A 22,906-nucleotide genomic window follows, 5' to 3' on the forward strand; every position below is an offset into this window, starting at 1 on the left:
CTAACTTCTTGAACTTTGGTCTGAACTCCTCTCCCCTGTAAATGTGTGGTCAACTTATATTAGTTATCATATTAATTCTTAAATCATTTCTGTTGGATTGAGATATATATCAATACTTATACATGTACAGTGCTTTGTTTACTCTTGTGGAAAGTGAGTTTTGGAGCCATCACAAATTTAATATATTAAGAATTGTGTTAATACTACAGTATTTGCTGCACTGAATAAAATAATTTCCACATTAAATTATACACCATATGTCTGAGCTTCTTGATGTAAACCTTTTTTTAATAGAAATAATACAATCATACTAAGATGAATAAAATATTGATTAAGATTTCAGGTGAAGGTGGTGTTTTTTTGAAAACCAGAACAAAACGGACCTTTTAGAATGACCCTCAGGAATCGAACCTGATGACCGACAGTCAAACCAAAACAGTCATGGTTTCAAAATTGATCCAATTGTTCTGTTTTCTGTCCTCAAAATATTATCCACAAAAGGTTGAATTTGTTTACAGTGAACTGAAATTGGTGTACATGTCCAGTGCAGAAAAAAACTGACACATTCACATTTCAAGAATTTGTATATTACATCATGTTTGATTATATTTTGCATCTGAGTGTATATATAATAAATGTGTATGTGTGTGTGTGTATATATATATATATGCAGAATTTGCCAAGCATGTACACTAGGAGATACATTTGGACCAGGGGGAAATTTCAGTGGATAGGAGGGAACTTATTTGAAATTCTGGAAATACAACTGTCCAAGTGGGGACTTTTCCTCGAAAATATGGTAATGATTTCGCCAAATGTATTCCCTAGCGATATTACAACTTAACCATATGTATATGTAATATTAATGTTCCAACTCTGGAAAAGACTTGTGAAGAGTTGCATTGTTTTGTGTGGTCTCCTCATATTAGTTAAAACATAATCAGTAGTCCAAGGTGACACAAATATTACAAGCAAGATGTATATAGACACATTGTTTTTTTCAGCTTTATAGTGTTGCATGACTTTCAATTAATCCTTGATTTATTTGGAAATTTCAAAAGTCAAATAATCTTTTCGCTGAAATTTGAAAGGTCGATATATATATATATGTAAGTCAGAAAGACATGCCATATTTCAAACCTACAAATCAATGATCACTTTGAGGAGTCAAATACATGTATTCTAGAGTGTGTAATGAAAGCCCTGTTATTGTATCACAATGATGTAGTAAAATGATGATGATGATGAAAGATATTTATTGGTTATCAAGGTTTGATTGAAGATGCTTAAGTTCTTTCTGTCAGTGTCATTGCTTATTTCTAAATTGGATAAATGGTATTAAAATGTCAAACAAGTGCCAGCAGTCAGCATGAACTTGTAGTTTAGATTTGCTTCGGGTAAAAATGAAGCATTGTCGACATGGGTTTGATGGTGTGAATGTGATTGTATATATGCTTGCACTAAAATTTCTTGAAAAAAATCATTTGTGTACACCACCAAAAATGGTTTAGTTATATGTCACACAACCTGCATAAAACAAAACATGCTGCTATTGATAATCACACTCCACTGAAATAGTAAGGCAAAGAATTTAGATGTCACTTTTTTGAGAAACTACAGCTACAAGTACAATGAATAAATGAAAATATTGGATCTTGTTACCGTTCCTTTTAATAAGATCATATCATACTGACCTACATATACCCCCCCCGAAGAACATAATACTTAGAATGATGGCGATGGGGGGCGGATTCTGGGTGGGCATATATGATATTGTATTTTCCGTCCGCTATGTCTTTAAATGAAACGTCTTTTATCGTCAATTCCAAAATTCCGTCTTCGTCAGGGTTAATGTCTTCGGAATTGTCATCGTCAAACTCCCCCTCCGTCATAAATGTTTTGCTTGATGCACCCGACATATAGCATGCAGATATTCCCTTTTCTCGTAACCCCATCACTTGGTCCTCCATAATGCTGTTCAATGGGCAAATTATCAGGACAATATCATTGATATAAGGCGTTGCAGAGTTATGCTTTCGCTGGAACATCCAGGGCAGCAACTGGAAAATAACACTTTTACCATAGCCAGTAGGGAGAACACTCACGACATCGCGTCCTTCATATAAATTTCGAAGCGTATCAAGCTGCTTTTCCTTCAGATGATGTTGAAAATAGATTTGTGTTTTCGCATACTCCACACATGTATCGAAGTCCGCCATATTGTATAGAAGTACACCGGCGACTTACTTGTTGATCCTTACACCGGAAGACCTTTTTGGACAAAATTTGTCTGTATTACTCCGCCTTCTACTCCCGAGGTATTTTCTCGTTTACGGAAAGTGCCGACGGTTCCCGATTGCAGTACGTGGTGACTGCCCACGTACAATGTAGGCATCAAACCCGCGAACCAGTGGTGAAGGGCTAGTGGTAGCAGAATGGCAGACGCATTGACCACTTGGCCACCGCAGCCCCATTCACATATATAAAATACCATCGAGCGGATATAACATTGTGCAACCAGATTTAAAGACAAAGCAATACAGAAAAATAATTAGGGCTACGATAGACTGGAACTGCCTAGAACATTCAATTGTTAAGTACCATGGTGTCGGAGAGAACTAACAGCCGCTCTCTCCTCTGCTGCAGAATTAATTACCATTTCTCAGAATCATTGCAGAATGCAAATATCTCAAAAATTGATAAAATTGATTAAACGGTCAGAATATATTTGATGGGTGACATCGGACCCGGGAATTCCGAACTCTACTGTGGATTGACAGTCTACCAATAGAGCTACCAGAGTTCGGAATTCATGGGCTCAAAAATCCTAGTCTGACCATCAATTTCTCCCTCCTGTTTTGCTAACGTTGGGTTGTAAATATTTCTGTTAGAAGGCGCAATAAACACTTATCAGGCGTTTCCTTGAGTAATGCTGGGAACCCTTACCAGGCACAACAGATACAACAATTTGAGAATGTTCAACGCCAGGCTACTTGGGATTACTACTCCAAGTAATACATGAGAAACATAAAAGACAATGGTTGATATTTTCGAATAAAATATTATTGACATCTCCATGCAAATATCCAAATAAATATGTTAGAAAGTTGACAGAATTATACCGTATAATTACGGTGTTCATTTTTATTAAGGTTGGCTAACAACGCAAAAAATAAGTTCTTTGAAATGCTTTATTATAATATATTTACATTTGCCCCCGCGCCGTCCCATTACAACAGTGTTAGAGGGCAAGTGTAATTATATAGGCTATAATTACAACTGCTCGACTATAATTACAACTGCCTGTTTCAGGTGTAGGAATATGTAAACAAACAAAATGGCCGCCTGAAATGTATTTTGAGGCAGGGCGAATGGTTTTTGTAGGAATATGTCTTAAAAAAGAAAAATATGTAAATATAAAAAATACCTGGTTGTCAACCAGTTATTGTTTAATTGAATTGTTGCATTGTTAACGGTATATTTTACCGTGGGAAATAACTAAAAATATAAATACCGACAGCACCTATCTTCAATTGAATTAATGTATCCAATTGAATTAATGTATCTTCAATTGAATCGTACCATATAGGTGCAATTATTTGAATATATGTAAATTTGACGTTCCATAGGAAAAGGGCTGATAACGGGCATTTCCTGCTTCTCAACTTTGACCGCCCGATAATAAACTTTAAAAAATTGCCAAACAATCCAAAAAGTTTTGAATGAATAATAGTGACATCATAAAATTGATGACGTCACCTAGACTGACTCAAGCGCGAAGGGACGAGTCATCATATTGACTAATGATTGGTTTTACAATTTAAAACCCATCCTCATTCCAAGAGCTCTGTGTCTTTTTTCGATGAAATACACTACTAATCTAGTGGTTGATGTAATACATAAATACAGTAAAATCACCTCAAGCGCTCGCCTCTGGCTCTGTCACGGAATTAGATTCTAAGTCCGTGCCTCTGTGTATCACATACTTATAGCTATATCAAATTAGACCTTCACGAGCGCGGTCTTAGCAAATTTGGTTGAAAATGGTCTTATAACAGTAAATATTTTTTTTTTATTGAAACGCTAACGTCATCGTGATGTTTTAAAAAGTCTACAACCGTAACCACATTGAATATGAAAACGCTCGCGGTTTCCTGTATTGGTCATGATTTCCGCTGTTAGGTAGGCTAACTAAGGCCCGAATAGTCGGTATCAAATCAGGAGTAAACTTTACTACGCCTACGGTAGGCCAAGTACTGCAAGTTTGTACCCTCCCTTATTAATTGACCAATCAGAATGCACTACTTCATTCAGTGCTTCAAAAACATGGGATCAAGATGGCTGACGTGAACTCTGTTGTGGAGGAAAACGTGAAGTTTAGAGATGGGAAAAAGGTAATCATACCGTGCAAATTGTCATAGTGTAATTTAATGTTGGCTGTTGTTTGTGGCATAAATTTATTATTGCTCGTTCTGTCTGTCCTTTTACAGTGGAAGGCCCGATGGTGTGTACTGAAGAAACCCTCTCCGGTGGCAGGTGAGTAGATTTGTTTACAATTTGAACGTCGTTCAATAAACGAAGTTGTACGACACCAAATACTCATTTGTTACATCCTAGCTCGGGATTTAAAACAACTGACTTTATCAAATGGAAAACATAATTTTAAAGTAGATATCACGTCCAGATGTTTGTATGTCTACTTGAGAAATACAAATTAAAGTTGACACTATCAACTGTCAGAACTGTACTGAAGAAATTCTTTACATAAGACATCAAGTATTGTTATGAATGTTCAAAAGTAAATGGAGGTGTGCGTAGGTATGTGAATTGTTATACTTGATTAAGAATAGTTGCGGAGGTTTCCTGAACAATGACACATCATGGTTTTACATTAATATCAATACGGGTACATAGGACATTTGCCTACTTCTTGATATACATGTAATGGGCTATATGGCCTAGTGACTAAGGGAAGAGGCCTTTAAAATAAGTTGATTACTGATTTAGATGTCACATTGAAGTGGTAGAAAAACAGGAAAATGGCTAGTGTTGTGCTGCCTTCCTAATCACTAACGTAAGTGCAGGCAAATTTGTCATATATTAGTAAGGGTTTTAGTTAATAATTTTTCCAAATACACATGTATCAAAATGCCAATGAGCACCAGTACAGAAGAAGATTTGACTGAAATGCCTATAAATAAACATTGCTGCAAATACGCCTGAATGACGTCACGCAGCAACAAGTGCGACGTCATCAGACCTACTGTGGATTTGCTCAAAGGTGCAGGCAGTTTCGCCACATTCCAACATATCACTTATTTGCAAGTACTGTTTTAAAATAACACATTTTGTATATTTATGTTACAAAAGTCGTACTGATATGAACAGCTCCAAATGTGTGCGTGAAACAATGTTTAACATTGAAATAAATGGCTTTTCTTAGTTGTGATAGTTAATTTTCGGTTTCTTGAAGAAACTGATTAACGTTGTTTGAGTAAGAAAAAAATCAAAAAAATCATCAGATGCGGATGGGAGGGTCTTGCTAGGGCTTTCAACTGTCGTCTAAAGTCCCCCGTCCTTTGGATAATTTGTCACATGCATGTAGCATCTCCGATCGTCTTGCACGTCAACAGGAAACATATCTGACATTCAATTCTTGGGCTTGAAAACTTATTCAACAGAGACTGCCCCAGGTGAACTTACTTTTTCATGTAAAAATCAGTCTTTGGTAACTGTCTGTCTCTTAAAGTAATCATCAGCGATTGTACAGCAGTACATGTACTCATACTTTCAGGCCGACAACACATTCTTTTCAAATATAAATCTAGAAAATTTCTAGATGGTGTTTTAATTAAAGTGTTGTAAGATGGCTGAATGTTAGACGCAAACAATATTTCTAAAATATACTGATTGATTGATTTCTAAATACATATTGCATGAAAATGAAAAATGAATTACCTGGTATCAAATCTTTCCGAGCGTCATTTCCATAAACATTGGGTCGTCAGTATACATGGTACCAAAGTACACTTGTAGAAAAACAGATTACTTGCATTGACGGCTCAGTCGACCATGAAACTGCAATAAGCATTGAGATATGGGTTTTTTCAATTTGTATGTGATGCATTTATACTAAATCACAACCAACAGGCCTCAGATTGTTGAGTTTAGTTGATGAAATGTCAGTCGCACAGACCAAATTTTTAAGATTTGTTGCGTTACAAGATATTTTGGAACTGTTTTGATAAATAAAATAACTTTTCCCTTCTTATACCTCTTCTTGTCAAAATGTTTTAAGGCTTTAACTGTGTTGAAGACTATGGTGACGTTATTTACGTCACATCTTATGTATTATGACGTCATATGGCATTTTTCGTCACAGGGTGGCGAATTTGGATGCATGGCGAATTCGGGTGCATGGCGAATTTGCCTGCACTAATGTTATAGTTTCACTACAAATACTAAATTAACATGTGTCCACAAGAAATTTTAATTATTGAAAGCTGGAATTTACCTGTCACATTGCAATTGACAGTCAAAGCAAAATCGCTGTATAATAAACCATGCGTTGTGGGATCTAACCTGGTCATACAAATTGCATGCTCTACTACGCTACAGACAACATTTAAGTAGCTGTATGAGAAGACCAGTGACCATGTAATTATTAATTAAGCCTTGTATGAGTATGTATATTTTAAATAATTACCTGTGTAGCTGTGGAAAAGTAAATTACTATTACCTTTATATCAGATTGGTATACAATAGAAAAACACATGGAAACATGTATTTTTTTCATCAGGTTTTGGTATGCCAAACTCTCCATTTTGTGTTTACCCAAATTACTTGGCTGGGGTGATCTGGCCATTGTACAATCACTGTCCAAATGTATGATGTCCACATTTTTTTTTTAGTAAATGTAATTGTAATTAAAAACTGTAGCAGATCTATAAAAATGTAAAAAAACACCAACAACAACATTTTCTAGAAATATTTCCATAGATTTGAACTGTAGTGGTATCATAGTATGTACAGTGTGTGCTATAAATAAACTTCACCAAAACTAGGCACATAATGGTGCTATTTAATGTCAACAAAAAGATTTATTTAGTTGTCATTGTGAAGTATGTGAAAGTGATGGCAAAATGACCGTCAGGGGAATAACGTTTCATGTTGCTTCGATTTGATTTTATGTTTGACAGTTTCAGGGTTAGAAACTGGTGATTCTATACTATGTATTTATATTATAGTTCATTTATACAAAATGAGAAATGGACAACATAAACTGTAAACTTCACAAAAAATAAGATTTATAAGATTGGAACAGAAACAAATAATTAGGTCAACAAATATATATTATATTTTATGTATGAAAGTGATGAAGATATTGTCATATTCATCTTTTATACACAATCCTCATCTATATAAAATGTAGTCTATTCCCCTGTTAAACCTTTAGATAGCTATATATGTTACATAAATAATTATTACAATGTGGTATTTTGAATAATTCATTTGAGTAACTCTTCACATCTCCATATCAAATTAAAGCAAGAAAACTACAAAGGGACCCCTTAAAGCTATATTAAAGCCTATTTATGCTAGTACGAACAATGATATACATGTACCATGTAATTATCAAACATTCATATACAAGGTACATGCAAGATACATTATGAAAGCTTATCCGTTAGACATTAATGGTTGCATAAGTATTATAATGCCAAGAAGGCAATCAGTGATACTCCCTTTGTTAGGCCATAGATTATGTCAGCATGTTTTTAACTTCACCCTCCCCCGTTCCCTTCACCCCTTTCCCCTGTCATCATAGTTCACCTACCCAAATACAATATTTCTGGCTCTGTATGCAAAAGAGTTCCTAAAGGTGGCCAGAGTTGATATGACCAACACCGAATCAGAACTCTTTCCAAATACAGCTCAGTTGGAGTGTATGTTACTATATATTAGGTAAACAATCTTCAAACTATTATCTTGATCGGTTTACTACTTCCGATTATCGATTATGATTTTAAACTGATTGCCCATCACTACGCCAATTCAGTTTGAAATGGTACACAGCATCATGATCAATATGAGGATGTGCACCTCCACTTTTCATGAAATTTTCTCCCCCTTTAGGGAGTTATGCTGAGTTGCTTTATTAAGCTTGTGTTAGACCTTTGCTTTTATTTGTTTTTGCTATAGTGTTGTTTATGTTTGCACTTAAGTGATTCTTGTTAGGGAATTGGCTATGAATGTTAACAAATATTGCAAAGCAATTGAATTGCATGATGTAATGTGAACTGTGATGTACCACAAGTGCTTAATTATTCCTGTGAAGTCTTGGAAAGACAAAGCTATGTTTATCACATGTTTATATCATCATCAAGAAAACATTACATCAGCTGGCAGGTCCTAGCTGGACAGTCTGTTTGCTTGTTAGAGCAGTATGAAAGGATTCAATGAGTAGAATAACAATCATTTCAATTGGAAGAGAGCAATCATTGCGTGTCCATTTGTTTAATGTAGTTTTTTAAGTGTTCTACTTTTCATTAGTTGTATCTCCCCGATACAGGACCATTGTTAACATGTTATTTAAAATTCACATGATACGTCGGCCATTGCCAGCTGCAGGGTGCAAAGATAATTTTGCACTTAAAAGTCTAAGATTGCTACAGTTTACATGTGTATAACTTCAAAACTTAGTACTATCAGATATATTATACTATCACTAATGAGCTGCCCAACTGGTCTAGATAATTTGACATCACTGAAACTAACAATGATTTACTTATATAATGTGTATATGTTAGTTCTGATGTTACCAGGTCACAGCCTTTGTGTTTGATGTATGAAATATGTCTTAAATACTGAACATAATACTTGCTTATATGTATTTCTTATTTCTTAGAAAACTCCTGGTATAAATGTAGATGTAATTTTTACATGAGAACAGATACACTCTGGATGTGTAAATATAAATATAGGCTAGATCTATTGGTATGTAAATATAGTTTACACTCTCATGAGTATGCCAATAGTCAGATTCTCTGGATATTTGAATAGAAATTCTTTGGATGTGTAGATATAGGTTCTCTGAATGCATAACAGAGATTTTGTGAGTGTTTATAGAAAGTCTTTGATCAAATGATTCTCTTAGAGTGTGTAAATATAAAGATTCTTTAAATATCTAGAGATTATCTGAGTGTATAGATAGAGATTCTGTGTGTCAAAAGATTGTGAAAATAGCCGATGAGTTTGTAGAGATTCCCCGAGTGTGTAAATAGAGATTTATACAGTCTGTGAGTAAATAGATTCTATGAATGTGTACATAATCATGTAAATAGAGTCAAACTCTATGCATTTGTTACAGATTTTGAAAATTTGTACTAGCTATAGCCCAACATGTAATTTAATGGTAAATTTTGAAAATTTTCTCCACCCCTGACAAAAAACTTACATGTACAACCCTGTCTAAATGAAAACACAAGGCTGCATATTGTGGGAAATATAATCTCAGCACTTTAACAGGCTGTGCATTCTATCCAATATTCAATGATTGTAAATTTCTACTGATGGACCAGGAAGGGTTGATTACCCCCATCATGCAGGACTAATGTGGCAGGTTGCTGTTTTGTTAATGCATTTAATTGTCTAAAGCTTGTTAATCTGAAATAAATCACTGGATTAATGGCCCTTAGTGTCAACATACAACTGCTCCATAAATCACTGCTGGTCTCATTTATTTTTTTCCCTGTCCTGCAATTAGGGATTTTGTAGAGCTTCAAAGAAAAAGTATTAAAATTAACTACTGTATTTGACCGTAAATATGCAGTGTTCAAGTACAAATGTATTAATATATATATATATTAACCTCAATATTGTGAACATTTGCCAATTTTGAAGTATACATGTTCATTTAAAAAGCATATTCGTTTAGATAAATTTCATTAATTTAAAAATAAATTGTCTAATTACATGCTTTAAAATTTCCAGTCTATAGCAAAGTTTTGGTTTCATTAAATTGGGGAAGCAAACTTAAAAAGATATTTCTATATATGTGTGTGTGTTATGTGCTCATTTGGCCTCTTATTACATGTACACCTGTCTTATAGCAATGTCTAATACATATATGTTTGTCTGTTGTTTGATAGATGTGATTTCAGAACTTATTATAGGTATTTTATATCAAAAACACCATATTGATGATATAACAGTGCTCTATATATATAGAATATGTGAACACATATTTTTCACATATAAATCATCTTAATTAGGTAAAGACATCTTTAGGTGCCCATATACAACTAACGCATGCAAATATTATCACACAACAAGCCATGCATACTGCTTTTGGAATGATATTAATGTCATGACTTTTGGAATGATATTAATGTCATGACTTTTGGAATGATATTAATGTCATGATTTTTGGAATGATATTAATGTCATGACTTTTGTAATGATATAATGTCATGACTTTTGGAATGATATTAATGTCATGATTTTTGGAATGATATTAATGTCATGACTTTTGAAATGACATAATGTCATGACTTTTGTAATGATATAATGTCATGACTTTTGGAATGATATTAATGTCATGACTTTTGGAATGATATAATGTCATGACTTTTGAAATGATATTAATGTCATGACTTTTGGAATGATATTAATGTCATGATGCTGATCATCATGTAAATGCTTCCGGACAATGCACTTTAAATTTTGTAACAAACACATCATGACATGGTGTTAGCAGAAAATGGTACTGTCAATTAGGGGTGCAATGATATATACTTATATACTGGCATTTCACCATATACTGGCATAAAGGTATAAATGTGATATATGTGTTGCCAGAGTTAAACTTTTTATTTTACATTTTACATAGATTTTCAGCATTTAGATGATTTTTTTTAAATTTGTATTTTAATTGATTTATGTTCTTTGTGTTGCTGGTGTTCCATTTAAAGATTTTTCAGCAATTAAAAGATTAATCCCATTAGATAAGCAATGCAATGGGTGCAGCATGCGCAGTAGCAGGCCAATTGTGACTCCTCTGCAGAGTACATCAATCCAGGGCTTTAACACAACAGAAAGACAGGCTATGACTGCTAGGTTTGCTGCAAATTATATTTGGAGTTCTCGCAAACTGGAGCTGTTCTAGTTTATCTTCTGTGACCATCAGCAACTGAATGCTGTACTGTTAATGCGTGTCAGCGTTAATTCTGGTCCCCAGGGACATAGTCATATATCAAAAGAGCTGTCATGGGAAATTGGTATCATAGGCAAACATCCTATTTAATCACATTTTAATATAAGTGTTATGACTAGGATTTTGTTCAGATGCTTCTGCAGAATATTTTCTGGTTCAGACCAGTTCTCTATGCATGGAAAAATATAGGTCAGTATGGAAAAGATGTATTGGGGATAATGCATTTTCTCCAAATTGAAAGTTTTACTAAATGTCCATGGTCCTTTTAATCTCTCTCAAACTTCCTGGTTTTAAAGGATTTCCTTTTTTTCCTGATTTTTCCTATGATTTTAAAAGTTCTTGATTTGTTTACAAGGGGTAAGTGTGTGTTCCTCCTCCCTATTCACTATGTTTTTCTCTTTTTCATCCAATGGCAATACCCAATCACACCTTTGTAATTAAAACATCTTACAGTACTAGTCCAGGTACTCCTGAAGTCATTTATACATATATATACCCGTACATAGATTATCACAGCAATATACTTGATATCTTATTTGTATTAAAGATGTAGTCCTGTGCCAGTTTTTATGATATAAATTGTTTTATATACTCATCATGAGTAGAGTTTTCCTCACTTTATCAAGTGAAATGTAGTGAATTGAAGATCTTCACATTTGTTACCCGTTATTACTTGTGAATGGTTAGTGATACATAGATTGCTACATCAGCCACCCCCTAGGCCTCAATCTGTAAGCGTATCTCAGCACATTATTGGAAGGTTAACAGTACGTTTTTGGGTGTGTTGATGTAGATAAACATTGTGCTCAGAGTTGTGCTGTCTGGTATAGTAAGGATGAAACCTTACTCCTAGAATCTGTGTATCAGGGAGATTTCATCTGTCAGACATGAAGGCATGAAAAAATCTCTTATCAAAAAACTAATCTGCGTATAGATTATGTCGAGCCAAATCAAGAGGAGAAATGAGAAAAAACATCTGCACAATTTTTAGATAGCATTTCAATCTTCTTTTTTGACTGAGTGAAATTAACTTGCTATATTATTATTTCACTGCCAAGTAGGAAGTAAGTACAATATATGTTGCCAAATAATAAGTGAAAATATTTCTAAAAAGATAGTTTCACAAAATACAAGTACCATATTCTTTTCACAAAATACAAGTACCATATTCTTAACTCGGCATTAGTCAGAATGTCTTCTCGAGCTAAGGAATAGTAAAGGTGGTACTCGTGTTCAGAGTACTACGTATACAGTACTATAAAACGTGAAACAGAGATGTATTGTATAACTGTGTTGCATTGTTTGACAGTAGTTTGTTAGGCTATTGTTTGTAGATAGATTTTTTTCTGATCTCATATGCAACAATAAATTTTATTAATATAGTTATACATGTATACACAGAACATTCTATAAACATTTCAATCTTGCATCTGTCATTATTTCTATCTTGCCTATTTAATTGTTATAGCTATCTTGCTTATTTCGCTATTTCTGTGTTTCCACTGTCAGTATTAATTCTGTCTTTCCACAAGCTTTTTCACCATGAATGGCTGTCTTCTATTTGTCACCATGTCTCTAGATCTGCTCCTTCCGTATATGTCAGCATATCTGTTTTCCTGCTGTCACTATTTGTCTAACCTCTCGTTGACTAACCACACGCACGTTGACTGTCATTATTTGCTTATACCTCTCGTTGATGGTCACTATTTGCCTAACCTCTCATTGACTAATTATTTGCCTAACCTCACATTGACTGTCACTATTTGCCTAACCTCTCGTTGACTGTCACTATTTGCATAACCTCATGTTGACTGTCACTATTTGCATAACCTCATGTTGACTGTCACTATTTGCCTAACCTCTTGTTGACTGCCACTATTTTCCTAACCTCTCGTTGCATTGACGGTCACTATTTACCTAACCTCTCGATGACATCACTATCTCTGCTTTTCCTCTAACATTGTCTGTCTTCCCTCTGTAGCCTTTCTGTCTTGTTTCTTTTATGTGATATTAAGTGAAATGTACTGTACTATATTTTCACTTAGTCACTATTTCTCCACCTTCCCGTTACATGATTGGCACATCTGCTAGAAGGAATTCCAAGAGGTATGTTCACTGGCATAAAAAGTTTGGCAGTCGTAGAGTGACCAAGTATGAGATATGCCCCAGATATTGAATGCACCGGTGTTCTCAGAAAGTGCAAACCTACTGTCCCATCTGTGAGTAGTGATGGGCATTATGAATATATCTACATGTATATCCATCTTGATGTATAGGAAAAATATGATGTAACGATCGCGACCAACAAAAGATTGCAGCTTTTACCCTTTACACATGTGAAGTACAGTAACTACTTCACATGGACATGAACTATTTTTTGTTATTTATACGTAGTATGTAAGATCTAATAGATGTATAAAGCTTATGTGACCAGGAACATGATAAGTGATGATGCTTGGTTTGACTGTGCATGTATGTACATATTATATTATACAGCATATAGGTATGTATACATGTATATAGAAAAAAACAAGCACATGTATTCATTGTCAAACATGTAATAAAATCACAATATATTATAACAAATGTAAAACATGTGTAATTTGTTAATTTTAAAACTTAGTTATCAAATAATAAATGTTGTGCATGAGAATTAAGCTGATTTATACATATATAATAGAATTCTTCATTCACAACGTCAGAACTTTCTGTATTAAAGCAGTGGCCTATATAGAATTTGTATTTTCCTTTGATGTCCACGTGAAAATTACCAACTATGTCTTTGATGTCAAGATACTATTATGTATTCATGTCAGTCATGCGGAAAAGAAATGTAAATTACACTCTGGTAATACATTTATACCTAAATCAAAGATAATATCAGTAAAAAGTTAATTATACAACCAAATGTAATGTCCTGTGGAGTATGTGATGATGATTTCATACATAAATATACACGCTATAAACTTGTATATATGTATCAGTCCTTGTAAGAACAGTGAGATCATATGATCATTATACATGTACATGTATTTTCTGGGTTATGCTTTCACAAGTAAGGATGTTTTGGAAGTATGGCGAGATGTGTATCTAGGTCACCATGTCGTCAGTCTACTGACACACATTATATCACATAGTTAAACATATTTCTTGATCGGCATATACAGAATTCATATAAACAGGGAATTAATTACGGCCCCGCAAATCAGTGTCTATCTGTCTATCAATACTTTCGTTTCCAGAGATTATCTGGGAATCCGAAAGACTAATTTTTCTAAAAATTTGACATTGTGATACATACACTGTGAAATGTGGATGTGCAGTATGGTTTTAAAAAAATCTTAAGGTCAAGGTCACTGTTACTAAAGATTGACTTTGGGGGTACAATATTTTATTTCAGAATCCTGCCGTCGAACCTTTTTTTAATTTTACTTGTAAATACAATGTAATATGTAGGTGCGCCATAGGGGTTTAAGAAATCTCTAAGGTCAATGCAAGGTCAAAGTCATTTACTAAAAATAGACCATAGTGGAAACAGTGGCGGGACCCTTGATGACATGACCTGTCAGTATTCTAGTTAGTATTGGTAGGTATATAACTATCTTTCATTTATATACAGGTACTATATGTAGGAACTGTAAAAGTAGAAATGTATAGGCTGTACAGGCTGGTCTAGACAATAAGATCTCCAGCCGGACTAGTGGTTCTAAAAACTGCTCGCCCGATTGACCTGTCAAATTTGATATTACTTATCATGATTTGCACATGAACTAGAAAACTGACTAGTTCTTTTGAAAATTAATTTCTAGCCTAAAAGTCTTTGGAAATATTGATAATTTGATGTTTAATACTAAATCCACATGAACATATATGCTGATGGTTATGAACTATACATGTTCATTTTGGTGCAATCAAGTTGTGCATTATCAAATTTGGACAGATTAAACATAATTAGTCCATTGATTAATTGACACAACCGGAATATAATTGCAATAGAAAACAATACACAGAAACTCCAGTTAGTGCCATCTTCTAATTTAGTACATGTCACACACACACACACACAGTATAAATATATATTTTAGAAGTATTAGAATGGGATAACTGCTAAAAGATGTACGAGAACTGCCAACACAAACCTTTTAACTCCATGATCATCATGAATATATTTGAAGAGTCAAACAAAACAAAATCAAGTTTTACAATGTTCCTACACACATGGTTAACACATTTTACGCTGATTGTCATGTTTAAAATACTTTCTCATGAATTAATTAAATTGTAGGTTTTTAATTGTTTATTTTTCCTTTGTTAAGGTACATGTGCATTTGACTATATATAACTCTGACCATGTATGAATCAAGTGTTGTGTTTATTACTGAGAGTGTAACAGCTAGGGTCTGTGTATACAGATCGTACACTCAGTATTTGGTGAGTTTCACTAGGTTAGAAGAAAGGCACAGACTTACTGAGCTAATCAGAAACATATGATTCAAACCAGACTCCATCCCTCCCAAACTGAAAGATGTTTTAATGATGTTCAAAAATTTGAGTAGTCTGCTGTAGATTTGGTGGTGAATATGTTTCCATTTATTTCACTCCAATCTGTCAAGAACCATATGGCTCCAGCAGTCCTGTGCTGGTTGTTTGATGTAGAACTCCATTAGCTTGGTACAGACTGGTGGGCTTCTTCTTGCATTGGTGATCACAAATTGAAAATTACTTACTATATTCTCCCTTTTTAAAACACAACATCCGATCAAACTAGCATAATCATTTTTGACATTTTTAGATAGTTTGAAACGTGATAAAATACACAAGTAAAAATGAGTTACCTGTGTCTAAAGATTACAAAGTAGAGTTCATGTGATAAAAGCCAGCCATGCTCGCGCTTGCATGATTGAGCTAGCTGCATACAATGAAATTGTGTATATGGATGAAGAGATACCACAGAGTACCATTGTCTCACCAAAGCTGGCTGGCTACAAAAGAAGTGTTCTCTTTCTGCGCCCAATATAGAATAGGGAAGGGAAACCTAGGTCAGCATGGTACAGCAAATAAAAAGTGCCTCCTGATTATTTTTGATAAAGGTACACAGTATTTGTGCCAGGTGGAAAATGAGTGCAGCGAAGAATGATGGATGTTTTGTAGGTCAAACAGATGTAGTCCTTATACAACAATTCTTCCTCACCAAGCAAACCTTTCTAGATCTGGTATTTCAAAAGTCTTGCCTTGATGTTGGAGGTATAATGCTGTCAAAAAAATTAGAGACAGGAAATGGATATGTACCACAGGAATGTGGCCCTGAGGCAATAGCAGTGTTCATTCTGAAAAATACACATACCTAATTGTAAAAAACATGTTGTGGCTGCTAAATGATTGATATTTTTTATGCAAATAAACTAAACCACAAAGAGTGTAAATGTTATACTGTATATATCCATACACACAATACAAGATCACATTTTATGGCATCAAGAAGTTGACAGTTGCAAGGCTTTTATCATTCATGTGACTCAACATGGGCATACCATATCTGGTAAATTTGATTAGTAAATATTTAGAATACCTTTTCTCTAGTTCAGCAATCATGTTAATGTAAAAACGATTTGTTTGACATTTAAATACTTGTAAAATGCATTTGAGAAAATCATATATGCATACACTGGATATCACTTATTCGGGGCCACCTGGCATTAATTATAATGAGGAGAACATTGCAATGAGGAAATACTTTTCTATGAACCTGGGTCAAAGGTGTATCCTTTAACAATTTTTGATTTTGCAGCATTAACATGTATATTTCAAGCTAGGAATATATTGCAAAATCAGATAAACCATCTGATTTACTGAAAAATCTGAAGGGATATACATGTATATAGTATATGTACAATATTTGTTTACATTAAACATCATTTGGTATAGATTTTGATGATCAATAAAGACCAGATTGTTGGTTAGTATTAGTAAGAATTCACTATAAAAGTGGTAATAGATTTACTCTTTAGGATGGTTGTTTTATAATGTAATGGCAATTATGATGTTAGATTTTACTTAGTCTGTATATATCAATAGTGCAATAATCTGCTGACATGTATATATCAATAGCGCAATAATCTGCTGACATGTATATCAATAGAGCAATAATCTGCTGACATGTATATCAATAGCGCAATAATCTGCTGACATGTTGCTAACCCTTTCACCCCTATGTAACTTCTATAGACTCTACCATGCATTGATCTGGATGAGACCATTATGGTTTACAGTGGTGGAAGGGTTAATTCACATGTAATTACATGGTATATATATATAGTGACACTGAATCTCAAATTACAGAAAGTGCATAAAACACAAATGATACAGGTTCCAAGTGCTTCCTTTATAATTATTTATTTATCAGATAAAATAAATGATAAAGTTTATTGCAAGTTAAACATGCACAAAACACTTAAATAAAAATTGAATATGTATCTATGATACTTGATTAACATCACGATATCACTTCCAGATAGAGTCCCACCATTTTTATGGTAAATATATGTGTAATTGAAAAGTTATTGTCCTGTTAATCCATTATGTATTATCTTTTTCATGCTGATAATTAAAGGCTGTGGGCCTTTATTGGGAGTAATAACATTTTGGAATTATTCCAAGTAATGTTTAACAAAAAGTATCATAGCAGTTCAAATGACATGAGTGGTACTGGTAGTGGGTAAGCTCCTCTAATTAATTATAATCAAGACGTTAAGGGATCAAATCATTGTGGCCCAGAATGTTTTTGTGAAATAGATAAAGGAAATAACAAAAAAGTCCCTTCTGTACCTATTCTCTTGACTATGTAACATTGGAAATGAGCAAGCAATTGCAAATGCAAGTCAGAAACGGATGAATAAAATAGAATTCTTCTTTGTTGTTGAAAAGGAGATCCTGGGATGCTACCTAAATATATGCTGTTTTTATTTGTTAGAGGAATGATGTTATTCTTTGAATGAAAGAGTGAAGTTCAGAAATTACAAGGAGCAAAATAATTAATCTGCCGGAATTGTTTAACCAACAGTCTATACCGGTAGTTGACTGGCAATGATGTAGATCAAATCTACCTCATTTTGAGATAAGTAAGTCTTCCTGTTGTACTAGTGAGGAAATTCATCTGATGAATGTTTTAGCGGAAAGAGTTGTTCACTCATGCTGCGAAAATTGTTAAAATTGGTTTGCTGCTTGCTTGTCTGACAGGGGAATTAAGATGTAGGAGGCGAGTATGCCTGGTACATCTGTACAGGGGATTTGGAGATTAGGGGGCGGGATAACTTGACACCGTCTTCATCAGCTGTCAGCTCATCACTTACATTAACAGGCTGCTAAACCAAAGTTTGTTTGGGCTAGAACACATACATCAGATACAATTCTTCTTCCCCCAAATGTTAAACAAACAGCACAGTTCTAATATAAATAGCTTTGATCAACATTGTGGGTGTTTCTGACAATAATAAACAGCATACGTCTGTCAACATTGCGGTTAAGGGAATGTGCCATTGTCTATATATGGAGTACTTGTAGTCTGGGGCATGTTGCACTTTACTGTTGCAATGTCTAACATCTCTAGCACTGAAAACAGGGAGGCTAGCTGCTGTTTGCTGTTGGTGTTGCGTTATGAATATAAACATTATGGCAGAAAAAAATTGACAGCATTCAGTAGCTCAGTGTTAATTATAGCACATTCACATACTGGTAAGGAATATCAGGATTCTTTGTTCTTTATTGAATTGACCATACAGTGTAGGTATTTATGTAGCACAGTACTTATGTACCTTGTAGGGTAAATTGTTATGATACAGGGTGCGACATATTATAAATCAGTGTCCAAGCAAGCGAACAAACAAAAAAACTTTTATATATATAATAACGGTTAAGAAAAACAGTACGAAACAAAGTAAAACAAAAACACAGCTCGATATATATATATGAAATATTTTGGCAAAAATATCAAAAAGTTGCATACAAATTAAAGCGCTCTCAGTTCCTAGATTGCTTTTGATCAAGAAAGGGGCACAATATATAACATGTAACACAGTATGTATGTAGGGTTAATTTGCAGAACTAACAGTCTATAACCCATAAACTCGGTGTTTAATATAATTTCCAATTAAATGCAAAATTAGCAATGTACAAAATGAAAGCCGTATAAAATAATTGATTGTACATGATAGGTTGCCAGTGATTCTACTTGTGCAGGGAATTCTGCTATACAAGGCAACTAACTATCAAATGATCAAACAGGGTAGATATCGTACATTGTACAAAAAAGAGGAGTAATTGATCCTACACATTGCCCATTAATATATAGTTAGATTGTAATTGATCATGTAGGGAAAGCAGCGTGGTAATTGAGTAGCATTTAAACATTAGTCATAGAAAACTATATGAAGTACTAGTGAAGACAATCAGGACACCGGTTAGAGGAGAAATGGCGAAGCCACACAATTCCTTCCACACTGTCATCAATTCATTTTAATGAGTTTTCCTGATTATCACATTAAAACCAATCTTCTTCCCTCTTGGTATAAACACCTACTCACTCTTTTTCATTTTTGACTCAGCATGTGGTCTTACATGAAATATGGCTGATTTAATTATCTGGTAATACATTGCCTTGTCCACCCACTAATAACTAATCATACTGGCTGTTGCATTTTTTTGCTCGCCACCCAAACACTCTAAGATGCTACACAGATATATAATGAATGCTATGGTGGAGACGGGCAAGTCTAATTGTTAGTATTTACCAAAGTGGGGAAAAACAGATTCCAAAACTGTCTGCTGTAATATTTTTGGCATGTTAATTTTTTGTGATTAGATCCATCAAATAAATGACTTTTCCCTGTGTTGAGTTATAAACGTCCTCTGTAATCCTAAGGAAACTAACTTGGTGTCTATTTTAGAACTTTACATCAATGTATCAACCCTGTACTGTATTTGCTCTAATGGTGATGATAACTAGGATTGAAGTTTCCCTTTATACTGTAGAAGTTTCACACTTTAATGTTGTTTGACATTGAATAGTAAGATAGGTGGTTTGCTATTTCCAGATCGTATGCAGGTATTGCTGTTCAAATGTGTGAAGGATGCTTTAAAGGGAGAGAATGCCAAGCATGACTTCTACCTGGAGGACTTCTATGGCCTGGAGACCGGCTTCAGCCAGGACAAGGAGAACAATGTCCTCGCTATCGTCTGTCAGAAACAAATCACAACCTTCGCATTTGAGAACAGAGAGACACTCATCAAATTTGAGGTCAAAATCAGAACAGCCATTGGAGAAGGTAAATCATAGTTTATTATATATATATATATAATTGTTTTCTGCAGAACTTTTAATAATAAGGTGTGTTACGGAATGGTTCATACAGCTTTCAAAGTTGAGCTCAACAATTCAATGAAAATTAATGTTGTTATGAGTCTGACACGAAGATGAATTTTGATTGATGGAAAGTTAAGACTGATTTTCACCAAAACCTTTGCTGTAAGGTGTGTTTTGGAATCGTACATATACATGTACATGTATACTTACTGCAGGTTTCTTTTAAACATGAACCTTGTCTGCATAAAAAAAATAGCATTACAGCAGACAGCCTAATTCTGATTGGTTGGTAGTTTCCAAAGGCTAGCAAGTGGTTGATAGTTTCCAAAGGCTAGCAAGTGGTTGATAGTTTCCAAAGGCTAGCTTGCATTGAATATATCTATGGAACTTTTCCCAATTTAGTCAATTTGTGTTTTCAGGTGAGCTCCCTCTCTTCCTCTCCCCCTCTCCCTCCCTTCCTCTCCCTCTCCCTCTCTCCCTCTCTTCCTATCTCCCTCTCCCTCTCCCCCTCTCCCTCTCCTTCTCTTCCTCTCCCTCTATTCCTCTTTCCCTCTCCCTCTCTTCCTCTCTCCCTTTCCCTCTCCCTCTCTTCCTCTCTCCATCTCCCTATCTTCCTCTCCCTCCCTTCCTCTCCCTCTCCCTCTCTCCTTCTCTTCCTCTCTGTCTCTTCCTCTCTCCATCTCCCTATCTTCTTCTCTCCCTCTCTTCCTCTCCCCCTCTCCCTCGCCCCCTCTCCCTCTCTCCATCTTCCTCTCCCTCTCCCCCTCTCCCTCTCCCCCTCTCCCTCTCCCTCTCTTCCTCTCTCCCTCTCCCTCTCTTCCTCTTTCCTCTCTCCTTCTCCCTCTCTTCTTCTCTTCCTCTCTCCCTTTCCCTCTCTTCCTCTCCCCCTCTCCCTCTTTCCCTCTCCCTCTCTTCCTCTCCCTCTCCCTCTCCCTCTCTTTCTATAAATAACTCTAGTTAATGTCTTGATAATAGAAGTGAAACATACAAAAACATCGTTTCCTATTGACAAATGGGGACATATGGATTACCACATTACTTTGCTGTAACATAAACACTACCCAAAAATAGTTTAATTTTTGTTACTCTTTGAGAGACAAGTTATCCTTACTTACTACATTGAAATTATGCTCCAATTTACATGATGATTATGTTAACAATTGGACAATGATACGGTATATATCATACTGTATTTGCCAGTGTTATTTAGCTAATGTACATGTATTGCCATTGTCACATGATTCTTGTATTTCAGAGAACCAGTTCCCATTACATGTACACCTCAAAAGAGTGCCTCCCCAGAGCAAGTTGCCATTGGAGAAGATGCGGATGCACATCCACGGACCTAAGTTCTGTCTCACTCAGCACAGTCCTCCAAAAATGTTGGCCTCCTGGGTCATCTCAGATCTTCGCAAGTTTGGGAAACTTGAGGGAAAGTTTGTGTTTGAGGGTGGATCTAGATGTGGAAAAGGTTTGCTGTGCTAATTACTCTATATTTTGTGTTGTTTGAATATTGTGATACAATTTTCTTGGTTGTTGGTGATCATTGAAATATGACTTTTGGTAATTTTTGATCTTATAACGTACTGCAATTCTCTTAGCTGGAAGTCAGTTATTTTATTTGAGCATTGATGTAGAAATGTTTTTCATTGTGTTGCTTCTAACCTAACTTTCTCTGTAGTAACATGTTTGTTAATTGTGACAGGAGCTGGGGTACACGTTCTACAGAGTGACCAGGTAGATGACTTAGAAGAGATTTTCCAATTAGCCAGCCAGGGCAAAACAGTCAGTGGTCGAAAATCAAACAAACGCAGTAAGTTTGTCTTTAATTAATAGTAAAAATACACAAGAATTACTCACTTTATTTGGCAAGATTTTTGATTATATTATTGATTTTCCATGAACCCTTTTAGGAATATGACGATAATTGTGTGTTAGAAACTGCAAGTGTCTCAATAAGACCAAGAAAATGTATGTACATGGTACTTGGTAAATGCTCCAACATCAGGTACATTATATATATATATATATATGTACTTACAAAAGATCAGTTTAGGTGATATTAAAGAACATTAAAAGATCATCATCTATATGTTTAACAGGTAAGGTGAAAAGTACAAGTTTACTGAGGTAGTTTAACACGCATGTTATAACATGCGTGTTAACAGGTGTGTTAACAGAGTTATTGTAGTATTGGATGGGGGTTACAGAAATTCATATTAGATGGGTTGTAATGATTGCTATGCTATGTCATAAAAAGAGAGGGAGATAATTTGTGGTTGTTGATGGGGGACATAAAGTATTGCTTTATTTTCCAAAATAACCACACCCCC

At 34.8% G+C, this 22,906-nt stretch overlaps 1 protein-coding gene across 1 annotated transcript in view; it reads left to right on the forward strand.

The window, feature by feature from the left end:
• The first annotated feature begins 4,257 nt into the window (after positions 1–4,257).
• Positions 4,258–22,906, forward strand: part of LOC110453936 — a 34,340-nt gene continuing 15,691 nt past the window's right edge. The window contains exons 1-5 of the mRNA XM_021503180.1: positions 4,258–4,394; positions 4,491–4,536; positions 20,305–20,535; positions 21,829–22,044; positions 22,279–22,386. Coding sequence (XP_021358855.1) covers positions 4,338–4,394; positions 4,491–4,536; positions 20,305–20,535; positions 21,829–22,044; positions 22,279–22,386 — 658 coding nt within the window. The 5' untranslated portion in view covers positions 4,258–4,337. The remainder of the gene's footprint in view (positions 4,395–4,490; positions 4,537–20,304; positions 20,536–21,828; positions 22,045–22,278; positions 22,387–22,906) is intronic.

Source organism: Mizuhopecten yessoensis, unplaced genomic scaffold (genome assembly GCF_002113885.1).
Source record: "Mizuhopecten yessoensis strain PY_sf001 unplaced genomic scaffold, ASM211388v2 scaffold7547, whole genome shotgun sequence".
NCBI lineage: Eukaryota > Metazoa > Mollusca > Bivalvia > Pectinida > Pectinidae > Mizuhopecten > Mizuhopecten yessoensis.